This window comes from Entelurus aequoreus, linkage group LG12 (genome assembly GCF_033978785.1).
Source record: "Entelurus aequoreus isolate RoL-2023_Sb linkage group LG12, RoL_Eaeq_v1.1, whole genome shotgun sequence".
In the NCBI taxonomy this organism is placed as follows: Eukaryota; Metazoa; Chordata; class Actinopteri; order Syngnathiformes; family Syngnathidae; genus Entelurus; species Entelurus aequoreus.
In genome coordinates this window covers 6,756,366-6,772,322 of record NC_084742.1, presented here as the reverse complement: position 1 = coordinate 6,772,322, position 15,957 = coordinate 6,756,366, and the positions used below count along the sequence as shown (strand labels likewise).

At 39.0% G+C, this 15,957-nt stretch overlaps 2 protein-coding genes and 1 long non-coding RNA gene across 3 annotated transcripts; 2 read left to right on the top strand and 1 right to left on the bottom strand.

The window, feature by feature from the left end:
• The first annotated feature begins 66 nt into the window (after window positions 1-66).
• LOC133661397 (uncharacterized) lies at window positions 67-2,278 on the top strand. Its single transcript, XM_062064564.1, has 8 exons — window positions 67-463; window positions 563-683; window positions 777-911; window positions 998-1,318; window positions 1,416-1,618; window positions 1,717-1,876; window positions 2,002-2,108; window positions 2,201-2,278. The coding sequence occupies exons 1-8, from the start codon at window positions 119-121 to the stop codon at window positions 2,216-2,218; spliced, it is 1,410 nt and encodes a 469-aa protein (XP_061920548.1). The 5' UTR covers window positions 67-118; the 3' UTR covers window positions 2,219-2,278.
• Window positions 2,279-2,708: 430 nt separating this feature from the next.
• On the top strand, window positions 2,709-3,197 carry LOC133662656 (uncharacterized). The gene is made up of 3 exons (XR_009828129.1): window positions 2,709-2,807; window positions 2,897-2,974; window positions 3,080-3,197. It is a non-coding gene; the product is annotated as an uncharacterized LOC133662656 (long non-coding RNA).
• Window positions 3,198-9,211: 6,014 nt separating this feature from the next.
• Window positions 9,212-14,699, bottom strand: LOC133662606 (class I histocompatibility antigen, F10 alpha chain-like). Its single transcript, XM_062066720.1, has 6 exons — window positions 14,645-14,699; window positions 13,452-13,718; window positions 13,001-13,279; window positions 10,230-10,538; window positions 9,954-10,046; window positions 9,212-9,261 (listed from the first exon to the last, which is right to left on the bottom strand). Exons 1-6 carry the CDS (start codon window positions 14,697-14,699, stop codon window positions 9,212-9,214), a joined length of 1,053 nt encoding a protein of 350 aa, XP_061922704.1.
• Between the last annotated feature and the right edge of the window lie 1,258 nt (window positions 14,700-15,957).

The window sequence follows — 15,957 nt, the reverse complement described above, 5'->3', positions numbered from 1 at the left end:
AACTAGGCATTTGAAGACGCAATGCCGACAGTCAACTTTAGAATTAGAGAGTGATGATAGCAAGCAAGAGAATGACACGACAATCTCAACTCCAGAAACAGTGACAACCCTTCAGTACATGGATGCTGCGGAGACTGCTTCCTGCACTGCCGCGGGTGCTGACAATGCCACCTACAGTGGCCCTGATAGTGATGAGCCTGATGAAAATGATGCTGATTGGAGACTAATCGACCATCATGTCACCTTGTCATCTGATTCAGAAAATGAGAGTGATAGTGACTGCTTTGAAGATCATTTGAGTTTGTTGGCAACCGAGTATCATGTCAAACATAATGCATTGGACAGCCTTTTGAAGCTACTCAAGAAAGTTTTCCAGATGGCTCCTTCTTTTGTGGTCGTTGAGTTCCTTGGTGAACGTTCAGTCGCTGTTGTCCCAACCATATGGACAGAAGATGATGGAAAGGTTATTACTTTTTCTGAAAAGTACTGTGCATAGGCATAATATTGTAGCTTATTATTAATTATTATGTCATTCATCATGACTGGATTATTTTATCTTCAGAATAGCTTCTGCTATTGGCCAAGGCCAAATCCTACCCACTCCAGAATCCGGAAAGCTGAGATTCCTGACAAAGAAGTCTGGGATAGGCTGCCAATTCGGGTTTTCAGGAAAACATTGACTGGTAAGGGAATATTGTCAAAGTCATATCATGTATATTTTAAACAACATAAGTTAGATTCATCTTGAGTCATCAGCATACTTTGAAATTTTGCAGAAGACTTTGACAAGGCCCTTCAATACGAAAAACAAGCTGAAATGTTTTCGAGCCCAGAAGAAGTGTCAACCAAACGGAGCCACATCACCCCTGAACGTTATAGAAACGATGAGGAAGATGTGTTTGATGCTGACGGTATAGTCACTTTTCAAAGACTGTTTACTTACAATACTCAAACACTACTTAGTGGTGCATAAATTTTATTGTCTTCGTTGGTTTAGACGAAGAGGAAATTCGGCCAAAAAAGAAGTGCAGAAAAGAGAAACCACAGATCCTCGTCCAGGCACCCCCACTGCCAGAGCTCCCACCATTTAACTTTCCAATCTCCAGCGAGTACCAGACCACTTCAGCCAGTACCAGCCAATACCAGACCACTCCAAGGCATCCAGGCCGACCTCACAGCCCAGCGAGAAGCAGCACTTCCAGGCTCAGTCCAGACAGGAATAATGCATTCAGCTCAAGCCAGTACCAGACCACTCCAGCCAGTACGAGTCAGTACCAGACCGCTCCAAGAAGCAGCAGGAATGCCCTTGACAGTGAACGTTAGTTGGCTATTTAACTGTTGATAGGTGGTGTCAAACAGGCTGTTACAACGGGCAGTAATACGAATTACCTCTTTGACTTTTGTTGTCTTTGCAGTTTTACAGTTGAACATGAAAGTTCAAAATATACTTGAGAACCAGGGAGAAATTATGCGCATGCTGAGAGGGCTGGCAGCACAGTCTGTGGGGCCAGAAGCTGTGGATGTTCAAGATCTCATTGAGAAGCCTTTCGAGACTCTTGAGCAGCTGAAGGCCTTCTGTGAACGGCTCGACACTGATCTTCTGCTCAGAAAGCAGCTGGTAATTAGTTTTAATTCCCCACTGCAAAATTATCTTGCTCAGTTATCAAAAAACATGTTCTAATCAAGTACAAAATTGTTGTTTATTTATTTGTATAGGTGAAAGCTCTTACTGCTCTTGGTGGGCAGAATTTGGCAGACACGGTGAGGACAATGTTGAGGAAAATTGCCACAAACAAAGTCCTGGAGCAGCTTGGCCTCCGTGGAAAGACAGGAAAAGTGGCGTTTGAGGACTTGCCCCTTTACAGAATAATAAATAGTAAGTATTAATAATAGGTTTGCATCTTTGAACATATGTTGCATGTATGCTCACAAGGTCGATCTAGCTGTTATTATTACAGTATTTATTCTAAAGGGAATTCTAAATTGTGCTGGTGATTCCAGAGGCATGCAGGGGTGTTTACAAGCAGACGACCACAGCTGAAGTGGATTGTGAGCTTGGAGAGGTCCTGAAACTGGCCACTTTTCGAAAGGGAGGTTCAAAATTTGAGGTACGGAGAAGATAAGATATCCCAATTTTGAATTCCATTTTATTGAAGTTCCACTGCATGTCTTTTGAATTTGCAATTATAACTACTTGCAGGAGAAGAGGAGGAATTAAGAGGGAGGACAAAAAAGGAAAAAGAAACAACCAAAATAACAGAGTGAGATGAGTGACCAGGTAAATGATAAAGTAATTATGCCAATGTTTTAATTCAAATAATGAAGATCCCAGTTCTTTGTTGAATTTGCAATTATAAATACTTGCAGGAAGCGACGGCGAAGAACAAGGATAAAGCCAAGAAAACGGACAGTGACATCTCACTGTCCGTTTTTCTTGGCTTTTTGCAGGAAGCGACGGAGAAGAAGGGCAAAGGGAAGTGTACAAAGGAAAGGGACAGTGAGAGTGGCCAGGTAAGTAACTATGCCAATTTTTTAATTCAATTCATGAAGATCCCAGTTCTGTGTAAATTTGCAATTATAAATACTTGCAGGAAGCGACGGAGAAGAAGAGCAAAGGGAAGTGTACAAAGGAAAGGGACAGTGAGAGTGGCCAGGTAAATGATAAAGTAACTATGCCAATTTTTTTAATTCAATTCATGAAGAACCCAGTTCTGTGTTAAATTTGCAATTATAAATACTTGCAGGAAGTGATGGCAAAGAAGGGCAAAGGGAAGTGTACAAAGGAAAAGGACAGTGAGAGTGGCCAGGTAAATGATAAAGTAACTATGCCAATTTTTTAATTCAATTCATGAAGATCCCAGTTCTTTGTTGAATTTGCGATTATAACTACTTGCAGGAAGCGCGAAGAAGAAAACAGGGAAAGGGAAAAGAACCAAGCAAACGGACTATAGTGAGACCAGTGAGCATTGAGCAGGTAAACAAGGAGTAAATTATGCCATGTTTTAATTGAATTCAATTAATATACATTCCAGTGCTGTCTTTGTTGTATTTGTGAATATCTATAATTATTTACTTCCAGGAAGAGAACCAACAAGAAGGGGCAGGAGTACACTGACGCGCACGACCAAGACCACTGCATTCCATTTCTATTGTATTATAATTATCACTAATAAAGAATTAATTCTGTTGAAATCACTAATCACTATCACTAATAAAGAATTAATACTGTTGAAATTTCTGTTTGAGTGTTATTCCTGACAATATAGCATAAAAACAGATGTAAATAGCATGTTCCTAAACAGTTCCCCAAACGTTCTAGCCAAACGTTCTTGGCTAACGTTCAGCTAACCAAGCTAGAACTCCACAACCTCACGTTCTTTGAACGTTATAAACTAACGTTCCCAGAACAATGCCACTACGTTCTCCTAACGTTCACATAACGTTCACTTGTTACCTGGGTTTACAGTATAATATAGAATCATTTTGGGGACTTTTTATGGTTTTGCGGAACTACTGTATTTATCACTGTGGCTTGTGCAGTTATACTTATGACCATGAGACGGAGCCATTATAATGATAAATAAATGATAAATGGGTTATACTTGTATAGCACTTTTCTACCTTCAAGGTACTCAAAGCGCTTTGACACTATTTCCACATTCACACACACATTCACACACTGATGGCAGGAGCTGCCATGCAAGGCGCTAACCAGCAGCCATCAGGAGCAAGGGTGAAGTGTCTTGTCCAAAGACACAACGGACGTGACTAGGATGGTAGAAGGTGGGGATTGAACCCCAGTAACCAGCAACCCTCCGATTGCTGGCACGGCCACTCTACCAACATATTCCTTCAGAGATTTTTTAAATTATTATTCTGTTAAATTATTTTTATAAGGAAAAATAATGATTTATGTTATTTTTCTTTGTTGTTTTTTTAAGACAAGAGTTATCCTAAGTTTCAAAGGTAAAATTTTAAAAATGTGAAAAACCCCTTTTGGTCAGGAGACACAACAGTAAATACATTTAATTCATACATAATACATATTAGAAATATATACATATACACAATAATTTAAGTTCTCATAAATAAATAGTTAAGTTATGTATGGTTTCTATAGGAGATTAATGAGACGATCTCGTTTTTGTTTAAAAAAAAAAAAAAAGATTGAAAATGTTTATCATAATTATTTTTTGTACTTTGTGAACACTTTAACGTAGTTTGAACAGTTTCTTGAACTGGATCATATAAGTGCTTTGTTTGATTTCCTTGCTTAATCCATTCCATAAATTAATTCCACATACGTATATACAAAAGAGCAACACCCAAATAGGCTTGATGAAACCATTCAAAACAGGGTTGCTCATGTATGCAGTACCCCCGCCACCCCGCAGAGGGCCAAAGCGATGCATATGTGTCAAAATGAAGCAGCAGTGGAGTCGAGGAAGATTGCACTATTGACCCTGAATAAAAGCTAAATAAATCGCGAAAATTAGACTTATAACAGCGAGTGGACATCAAAGTAAGAATGTATTGAAATTGCAGACTTTTTGATGTGTCTTTTGTATTCGTGGTCGTGTTGTTTTTTGGCTGTTTGACTCTGGCGATCGAAACTGGTAAATACATGTAACGCCGAATTTGACCAGCAGAGGACGACAAAGCAACACCTATAGTGTTTGCTGTGTGTATTAACACTAAACCTTCTATTTTATTTATGTAACATACACAATGGACATTATTTATGCAACATACACAATGTACTATATTTATGTAACGGTGACGGCGTGGCGAAGTTGATAGATTGGCCGTGCCAGCAATCGGAGTGTTGCTGGTTACTGGGGTTCAATTCCCACCTTCTACCTTCCTAGTCACGTCCGTTGTGTCCTTGGGCAAGACACTTCACCCTTTGCCTCTGATGGCTGCTGGTTAGCGCCATCAGTGTGTGAATGTGTGTGTGAATGGGTAAATGTGGAAATACTGTCAAAGCGCTTTGAGTACCTTGAAGGTAGAAAAGCGCTATATACAAGTACAACCCATTTATTTATTTACAATGGACAGTATTTATGTAACATACACAATGGACCATATTTATGTAACATACACAATGGACATTATTTTTGTAACATACACAATGGACAATATTTATGTTTGTAACATACACAATGGACATTATACTTTTGTAATGTTTATATTTTCAGTCTTACAAACCTACATAAAGGAAGACGTATAAAGAAATAAAACTGAGGAAGAAAAATAATTCAAAAGAAGGAACATCAATCATCAACAAAACTTGGCTTCTGTTTCTTAATGCTGTTAACTATCTGTCGAGATGCACACATTGGGAACGAGTAGCGAGGGCCGAATAATGAATTTATTGACAGTGCAGTGTGAAAGCTGATGTGTTTACTTTATAAATAAGTAAACACAGTCTGTGGAGGCACTTTCTGAAGAAACATCCACATTTTGATGTCCGGCCCCTGAGACCTTGGGGTCTAGAAACTGCGGCCCTCTTCATTATGTAGTTGAATAGCCCTGTCTTAAGTGTTGTACAAGCATACTAATGTTTAGATTAAATTGTCCTCTAAGGTTATATTTCTCTTCTTTAGTTGAGAAGAATTGGTGTACATTTTTGGGTAGCAGGTTATAGTTTGCTTTGTACATAATTTTAGCTGTTTGCAAATGCACCAAATCGTTCAATTTCAATATTTTTGGATTTAATAAACAAAGGGTTTGTATGTTCTCTACATCCAACATTATGTATTATTCCAATTAATCTTTTTTGTAACACAGTTAGTGAATGAAGCGCACATTTGTAATTATTTCCCCATATTTCTGCACAATAACTCAGATATGGTAACACTAGTGAGCAGTAGGGAATATGGAGTGATTTTTGGTCCAGAACACTTGCATTAGTTTACGCTACGTGGGCAGTTTGGACTTCGCTAATAATTGGCAACAAGCCAACCAGCTGTGTGCGCTTCTACGTGTCTATAAGTGCATCGGAGGCGCTGCTAACTACATTATCTGTCACTCTTTATAGTCTGTGCAGATCCGAATGTTTGTTATTTAAATATTTACCTACGTTTGAAGCCAAGGTTAAGTTAAAGTTAAAGTACCAATGATTGTCACACACACACACATGAGGTGTGGCGAAATTAGTCTCTGCATTTGACCCATCACCCTTGATCACCCCCTGGGAGGTGAGGGGGGCAGTGAGCAGCAGCGGTGGCCGCGCCCGGGAATCATTTTTGGTGATTTAACCCCCAATTCCAACCCTTGATGCTCAGTGCCAATCAGGGAGGTAACGGATCCCATTTTTACAGTCTTTGATATGACTCACAACCTACCGATCTCAGGGCGGACACTCTAACCACTAGGCCACTGAAATGGTAATACTGTATTGTCACCTTTGGCGAGACAAGTGTAGTAGAATTTCTGACCTTTGAACTATATTTCATGTCTGTCAAGAATGTACGCTCATTCAATTGCTCTTCTATTCTGTGCCATTGAATGGACCGGATGTGGGACAAAAGTGAATATTAAGTCGTGCCAACCTGTCTACAGAATGTTTTGATTGTCTAAGTATGATTAAGGGATTCAAGGATGTTGCAAAAACAAACATGTCGAAGACCACAAGAGTGACGCACGAGAAAAAACAGAGTGACGCACGAAGAGACAGATAAAAATGGCAGGAGACCGGGACTGGAGAGAGATTGCTTTTTGTGAGTCCTCCGGAGGACGGCCGTTTGTTTGCAGGGACAAAACAATCCAACTTATGCCCTTTTGACTATGAGAAAATAAACTTGTTGTACTAAATTCACTTTTGTTGCTGTTTAAGCTCTGGACAATCCACTACACAAGTTTTAAAGTTCCACCTTTATCGGTAGTTTTGAAACCCAAATATTTCCATGTTGTGCTTCACACACCTTTTTTATTAACCACTATAATTGCTGTTTTTTTGCCATTCTTCCTCACCACACTGTTTCTGCTTGTATGCGCTCTTTGTGTGCACATTGACACACAACATGCACCTTGACTCAATAATGTCACCACCGCACAGCAGCATAAAAAAGTACAAGAATTTTTCAAAGGCAGTAATCCATCCATTTCCTACCGCTTTTCCCTTTCAGGGTAACCTGGGGTGCTGGAGCCTATCTCAGCTGCATTCGGGCGGAAGGCGGGGTACACCCTGGACAAGTCGCCACATCATCACAGGGCCAACACAGATAGACAGACAACATTCACACTCACATTGATATTAAATATATATTAACTATTAGTTAAGTGATTCTTTGGCGTACGCCAAATAATCGCTTGATTCATATTTAAACACCGTGGTACTGTTCAAACTGATTGTAATGTTAGGGTGGACAAAAATATTAAATATATTTGTTAAATAAAACCTCTGCCTGGTTTTTAATGGATATAGAGAGCGAGAGTGACATCTTCTTGTGTGTAACAGTGGTTATAGACTAATGGCTTCTGAAAAGACACTTACTTTAATGTTGGAGCAGGAACTAACCATCCGTCCATTTCCTACCGCTTGTCCCTCTCGGGGTCGCTGGAGCCTAATCATTTTGACACAACGGTAATTGCTTCGAAATCTTACAAGACGTTAGCAAAGGTGGGCTGTGCAAAACCCCGGAAATGATGTGACAAGCTGACCAATCACGGCTCTTTTTTTGGTCAAACTTTATTTCAACAGAAAATATGACACAAATAAAGTCAAACAATCACAAAATGCAAGTAAACATCCATCCATCCATTTAAACATGTTTTTCAAAATATGTACATGAACATATTTTTTCTCTTTACTTTTCCAACAGTTTTTACAAATTGAAGCAAAAATCATTCAGAAAAAAAAGAACATACAAAAAAACATGAAACATGCAAAGGACAAAAATTTAGGAAAAAAAAAAAAAAAAGTCATTACTATGGTTTTTATTTTGTCTTCGATGGAATTTGTCTTTGTTTTTTGTTTACAATGTGGGAAGATTTCACAACTTTTTTGTTAGAGATGTCCGATAATGGCTTCTTTGCCGATATCCGATATTGTCCAACTTAATTACTGATTCCGATATCAACCGATACAGATATATACAGTCATGGATGTAGCAGGGGTGTATATTGTAGCATCCCGGAAGAGTTAGTGCTGCAAGGGGTTCTGGGTATTTGTTCTGTTGTGTTTATGTTGTGTTACGGTGCGGATGTTCTCCCGAAATGTGTTTGTCATTCTTGTTTGGTGTGGGTTCACAGTGTGGCGCATATTTGTAACAGTGTTAAAGTTGTTTATACGCCACCCTCAGTGTGACCTGTATGGCTGTTGACCAAGTATGTCTTGCATTCACTTGTGTGTGTGAAAAGCCGTAGATATTATGTGTTTGAGCCGGCACGCAAAGGCAGTGCTTTTAAAGGTTTATTGGCGCTCTGTACTTCTCCTTACGTCCGTGTATCACTCCGTACGGCGGCGTTTTAAAAAGTCATAAATTTTACTTTTTGAAACAGATACCGATAATTTCCGATATTACATTATAAAGCATTTATCCGCCGATATTATCGGACATATCTACTTTTTGTTTTTGTCATCAATAGTGAACGCTGATGCTAAGATAAGATATTTTTTATGTGCACGTGAGCCGGTTTGATCAGTGTCAAAATAAAAGCACATGTTACAAAATAAATCCGACATTATGCCTGCAGTTGGTCAAGCTGATGGTCTTGTAGTCCATTCCGGTCTTGTGCGGGTCTACAATCTTCGGCAGCTCTTTGGTCTTGCCCGTGGTGGACAACAAACGGAATTTATTGACAGAGATGTGACACAATGTGATATTGATCACAAGCAGCGGTGATTCAAAGACAGAGGAAATCCTTGTCATGATGTCAAGGTGATGAAACGTGAGCCCCGAATGATTTCATAGCAAGCAACTTATTTTTCTAATCAAGCCACCAACAGCCAAAGAAGAATCTATGGTATAACAAGAGAAGCAGTCGGATGAAGAAGAAAGCACATCTCCATCTCATCTCCAAGTGTGATGACGTGCCTCAGCCATGGAGACATCTCTCTGTGCACAAAGCATCCTGGAGGAAGAAGATGACTCAGCACATTCCCAACAAACACACATGAATCCAAGTTGAACATCTTCTTCACACAAAGTCCCAAGAACATTTAGAGGTGCAAACAGTCCATGTGAGCTAACTCACCGCGTCCCACTCAGCCTTCAGCCGGCATGTCCTCGGGGAGCTCGGCCCCGCCGTGGCGAGCTGTGGGACAAACGCACCGTGAGCCGGTTACTCCCGCTAAGCAAACACCTCACACTGGTGGAGGAAGAACATCCAGAAGGTGCCTCATCACTCACATCAGATCTTTGACGGGTGACTTAGAAACATCAAGAAGCAGAGTGCTAATCTTCTACTTTCTGACTAGGATACATTCTTGATGAGTCAGCAAACCTGAATGTGCACACTTGATGTCTCATTTGGTCGATCCTCATCATGAGGACTCATGTCAAAAGTTCGATATAAAGTGTGGCATATTGATGGATGGAAACTCTGTCTTTTATTGTGAAAGTTGGGATTTTCAGGCTAAACTTGTCACAAACGTCTGCATCAGACCTTCATATGAGTGATGCTTCACCACGGCTTTATTTCTTGCGGCTCAAAGAAAATATGTTTTACTTACGAGCTGGATCGTATTGGGCTGAAATGACAGAGAAACAAAAGGTGAAATTGACTTTTTCCTCACGCCACGCTGTGTTTCTATGTGAGAGTGGGTGCTCTGTCTCTGTGGATATTTGAGGAGGAGGAGGAGGAAGAAAAAGGAAAAAAAAGAATAAGAAAAAGGGGAAGGGGAAGAAGAAGAAGAAGAAAAAGAAAGTGAAGAATGAAAAGAAAAACAAGAAAAGAAGAAGAAAAACAACAATGACAAGTAAAAGAAGGAAATCTGTGTTCCTCACCTTGTCTGTGTCGCCTGACGAGGAAGATGGCCGCCAGGAGGGCCGCCACAGCCACGACCGCCGCCGTGGCACCGATGGCGACGCTCCAGTGGTCTGTTGAGAGCAAAAAGCACAAGTGGAGTGACAAAGCATGAAGAGGAAACCTTCATGACTACTTTGCATGCAGACGTTAAGCGTTGTCATGGTGACACGGATCAATAACGACGACACGGATCATTAATGGCGAGAGGTGGACTTGTGATAGGAAACATCTCCAACTAAATGTGTCTTTCTCACCTTCATGGCTTGCGTTGCTCAGGATGCTTCTTCTCTCCAGCTTGGTGACCAAGTCCTCCTCGACGCCAGACAGCTGGAACACACATTCGTACTTGCCCTCCACGTCGGCCGTCACCTCCACTTTCAGCTCCACCGACATCTGGAAGGTTCCGTCGTGGTTGGGGAGCAGCTCTCCGTGCTCCACGTCCTCGAACATCTGCTCGCCGTCTTTCCTCCAAAACACGTCGGCTAGGTCGGGGTAGAAACCTGTCGCCATGCAGGTGACCGGAGAGGACGGCGTCTTCTGGAGGAGGAACACCTCTGGAAGCTCTGCACAGGAAGTGATGTCACGTGTGGACAGAAGACAACGTGGGGAGAAGGTGTGAACGGAGGTGAAGATGGAGAGAAGGTGTGAACGGAGGTGAAGATGGAAAGAAAAGGACAAAAAGAAGATACAGGTGTGAACAGAGGTGAAGATGGAGAGAAGTTGTGAACGGAAGTGAAAATGGAGAGAAGTTAGAAATGGAGGTAAAGATGGTGTGAACGGAGGTGAAGATGGATGGAAGGTGTGAATGGAGATGAAGATGGATGGAAGGTGTGAACGGAGATGAAGATGGAGAGAAGGTGAGAATAAATGTAAATATGGAAAGAAAGAGAATGAAGTTGAAGATGGAGTGAATGTGAGCATGAAGATGGAGAGAAAAAAGAGAGAGAAGGTAAAAGTGGAGAGAAAAAAGAAAGAATGAAGGGGAAAAGAGAGAATGAAGGTAAAGATGGAGAGAAGGTGTGAGTGGAGGTAAAGATGGAAAAAAAGAAGAATGAAGGTAAAGATTGTGAGAAGAAAAAGAATGAAAGAAAAGATGAGAGAAAAAAGTGAATGAAAGTAAAGATGGAAAGAAAGAAGAGAATAAATGTAAAGATTGAGAAAAAAAGAATGAAGGTAAAGATGGAGATAAAGAGAATGAAGGTAAAGATGGAGAGAAGGTGAGAATGAAAGTAAAGATGGGGAAAAGGTGAGAATAAAGGTAAAGATTAAGAGAATGAAGGTAAAGATGGAAAGAAAGAAGAGAATAAAGGTAAAGATTGAGAAAAAAAGAATGAAGGTAATGATGGAGAGAAAGAGAATGAAGGTAAAGATGGAGAAAAGGGGAGAATAAAGGGAACAATGGAAAGAAAGAAGAGAATAAAGGTAAAGATTAAGAGAATGAAGGTAAAGATGGAAAGAAAGAAGAGAATAAAGGTAAAGATTGAGAAAAAAAGAATGAAGGTAAAGATGGAGAGAAAGAGAATGAAGGTAAAGATGGAGGGAAGGTGGGAATAAAAGTAAAGATAGAGAAAAGGTGAGAATAAAGGTAAAGATGGAAAGAAAGAAGAGAATAAAGGTAAAGATGGAAAGACAGAAGACAATAAAGGTAAAGATTAAGAGAATGAAGGTAAAGATGGAAAGAAAGAAGAGAATAAAGGTAAAGATTAAGAGAATGAAGGTAAAGATGGAAAGAAAGAAGAGAATAAAGGTAAAGATTAAGAGAATGAAGGTAAAGATGGAAAGAAAGAAGAAAATAAAGGTAAAGATTGAGAAAAAAAGAATGAAGGTAATGATGGAGAGAAAGAGAATGAAGGTAAAGATGGAGAAAAGGTGAGAATAAAGGGAACAATGGAAAGAAAGAAGAGAATAAAGGTAAAGATTAAGAGAATGAAGGTAAAGATGGAAAGAAAGAAGAGAATAAAGGTAAAGATTGAGAAAAAAAGAATGAAGGTAAAGATGGAGAGAAAGAGAATGAAGGTAAAGATGGAGGGAAGGTGAGAATAAAAGTAAAGATAGAGAAAAGGTGAGAATAAAGGTAAAGATGGAAAGAAAGAAGAGAATAAAGGTAAAGATGGAAAGACAGAAGAGAATAAAGGTAAAGATTTAGAGAATGAAGGTAAAGATGGAAAGAAAGAAGAGAATAAAGGTAAAGATTAAGAGAATGAAGGTAAAGATGGAAAGAAAGAAGAGAATAAAGGTAAAGATTAAGAGAATGAAGGTAAAGATGGAAAGAAAGAAGAAAATAAAGGTAAAGATTGAGAAAAAAAGAATGAAGGTAATGATAGAGAGAAAGAGAATGAAGGTAAAGATGGAGAAAAGGTGAGAATAAAGGTAAAGATGGAAAGAAAGAAGAGAATAAAGGTAAAGATTAAGAGAATGAAGGTAAAGATGGAAAGAAGGAAGAGAATAAAGGTAAAGATTGAGAAAAAAAAGAATGAAGGCAAAGATGGAGAGAAAGAGAATGAAAGTAAAGATAGAGAAAAGGTGAGAATAAAGGTAAAGATGGAAAGAAAGAAGAGAATAAAGGTAAAGATGGAAAGAAAGAAGAGAATAAAGGTAAAGATTGAGAAAAAAGAATGAAGGTAAAGATGGAGAGAAGGTGAGAATGAAAGTAAATATGGAGAAAAATAGAAAATTAAGGTAAAGATGGAAAAAAGGTGAGAATAAAGGTAAAGATGGAAAGAAAGAAGAGAATAAAGGTAAAGATGGAAAGAAAGAAGAGAATAAAGGTAAAGATGGAAAGAAAGAAGAGAATAAAGGTAAAGATGGAGAGAAAGAAGAGAATGAAGGTGCCGATGGAGAGAAAGAAAAGAATGAAGGTAACGATGGAGAGAAAGAAGAGAATGAAGGTAAAGATGGAGAGAAAGAAGAGAATGGAGAGAAAGTGACAAAGAAAAGTATAAAGAGACAGAGTGTAATGTCAGTAATGTTCCTATAGGAGGCGTGCTAACATGTTAAAAGGTGAAAGTACAAGGTGTGTTTTTACCTGTTCTCATTAGGACCTCCTTGCCATACTTCACATACTTCTTCAAGTAAGAAGGACATTCCTCAGTGTAGTAATACTTTTGGTGGTCTAGTGTAAGTATGTCCTGGTCCCACTTGAGTTTGGAGAGGAAAGCTTGTTGTTTTGCTGCAGTATATGTCCATGTCTTCATGTCCAACGACATGAAATCTTCTCCATCATAACCTTCCTGATGCCAACCTTTAACTTCATCAGTCTCATCATTCCATTCACATCCATACATCCACTGGTAAGTGTGAACACCTGAGAGACACAAAGTGTTGTAAAGCAGAGTGAAACACACACAATGTGTTTTATGTAGAATATTATGGGATGGACAGAGACAAGTGTCAGTGCCGTAATGTGTGTTTTTACTACAGTATAAAAAGAGTACTTCAAATATATTTGAATGGTAGAAAGTTCAAGATAAACAAACCTCCAGTTTGGTTGAAACGCTTCTTAAGATTTTCAATGCTGACTTTGTCGACTTGCTCCTGAGCAACACAGATCTCTGTTTGTCTCTGCCAGTAGTTTGGATCCTCTTCTGTGATTTGGTTCATCCAGTCCTGTTTGGCTTCTGCTTTCCTGCTCTCGCTGTCATAGTGAACCACCTGGACTTCATCAACATAACCAACCATCACAAACTCTGGGAAGTTTGGAACTTGAGAGGACGAAGTGTAGAAATACTTCAGCGTGTGAATCACTGAAAGAAGAGCAACTTTTTGTTATTTTGTGTCATTTTGAACAATCTTGCAGTGTGAATATTTGATGTCATTCAGTCTTCAGTCGGGTCTTAAAGTGAACATCAAACACTGCCAGACATCACAGTCTACAGTCACATGGTGTCTATGAAAAATACAACACAATAATAATATTACTAACATTTATTTTAATAAGCCATCTGTTGACAGTTTGTACATTTTGAAAATCAATGTATTTTTTTTTCTCCAATGGAGGATGAATAATGTCAAGTACAAATGTGTAGACGCCCAAAGTTGTACACACCCTCAACACACAGACTAATAACTACTTTCATTTCTCAATAAATATTTTACATTTATGTCACAGGAGGTTAAATAAATTGCTTAACCTTTAATAACAAGTTTGTATTTTTCAAAATTATTTGTGTATATCTAAACATTTGTTTATGCATTTTGTTTGTCCTAATTAAAAGAAAAGACATCAATTATTTTCGCATCATTTGTATGAGCTTTTTTAGTGGGAAATGATATGTTCAATAAATCCCATTCAAAGTTTAAACAAATGATAAAACACAAAAATAATATTGATGTATTTCAGGAGAATTTCCTCAGTCACAGTTAAATTAAAGATGACAGGAAAGTGAGGGAATTTGTTCAAGTTGAACAACAATGAAGATGAAAACAATGACGTTATTCTTGTTATCTCAAAGTAAAAAATGTTAGGATTAAAAATAAATGACAGGTTATATTTTGTAAATAAATATGTTTCAAACAAATCATGATAAGGTAATAATAAGCTTGATTAAGATAAGAACGAGTAGAATTAATGAGTAGAAACTCACAGAATAAGTGAAAGCACAAAGAGGATTTATGAATAATGTTTATAAATTTATATTAAAATTAAAAAAAAAAAAGAAGGAGGACTTACTAGGCGCCCCGCTGTGCATTTGCACGACCAAAAGACAGAATAAAAACAATTTCATGATGTCAGCAGAAAATAAAAAGATGTTTTCCACTTTAAATCCCGCAGAGAAAGACAAACTGACTAACAACCAGGAAACACCAACAAGGAAGTGTCGAGGCACTTTTAAGAATGCGCCACCTGAGCCAATGAGGAGTCAGCATTCTGTGACGTCATCGTCGATAGAGAGCGCCCCTTGGGGCCATGTCAGGTAAATGCTTCAGTAGCGTTTTCTGGGAGATCACGTGACCTGACAAGAACAACCGGCGCGTCAAGTTTGCAGCCAAATTTCCCTATCAGAGGTTTGTTTTCTTCTAATGTTCACCCACTTATTCATTGGATAGAAAGAAAAAGAAAGAAAGAGGAACGAAGATGAAATTTAAATCGTATTATAGTCCTCTCAAGAAAGCATACAAATAATGATTGACAGGGCAGAAAGTGCGTGCCCACTTTTCTTCTTTTTATTTCACTTCTGAATTTGAACCTCCATTATGTCTTCCAAGCGTAAGGCGTCCCTGGTGGAGTAACGGGAGACGCTTCTGCCTTGCATGGGTTCGATTCCCGGACAGTGTTGCATCGAGAAGGGCAACCGCTCTTATAACTAACTTGAAAGCATTCATGCGATTGATCAAAGTGCTGAAAGTGGGGAAAAGTGTGAGGCAGACGCTTTTGGTGGGCAAATCATCAAAGAAAAGGAAAGTGAAAGTAAAATGAGTCACGGTGAAGCCAAACATTGACTGCTGTTATCTTTATGCCACTGTCAAGTAAGGAAATGTTGGCAAAAAACACTTACAAGCTTATTTGACTTTGACCCAATTAATGTTTTGAAAATGTGGACTATTTAATATAATAATACATATATTTTATTAATACAATAATAAAGTAATACGTTTGGGGATGTGTAATATTGTTTGTCTGAATATACTGAATGTTTTCATCCTGGAATAGTTTTAATAAGTTGAGAAATGTGAAAGTAGTTGAGTGGAAAAAAATGATGCAGTATTAATAATAATAATAATAACAACAATGCTCTGCGGGTCGTCCGCAGATCTTGCCCCAAGTGGAGGAGTTCAAGTACCTCGGAGTCTTGTTCACGAGTGAGGGAAGAGTGCATCGTGAGATCGACAGGCGGATCGGTGCGGCGTCTTCAGTAATGCGGACGCTGTATCGATCCGTTGTGGTGATTAAGGAGCTGAGCCGGAAGGCAAAGCTCTCAATTTACCGGTCGATCTACGTTCCCATCCTCACCTATGGTCATGAGCTTTGGGTTATGACCGAAA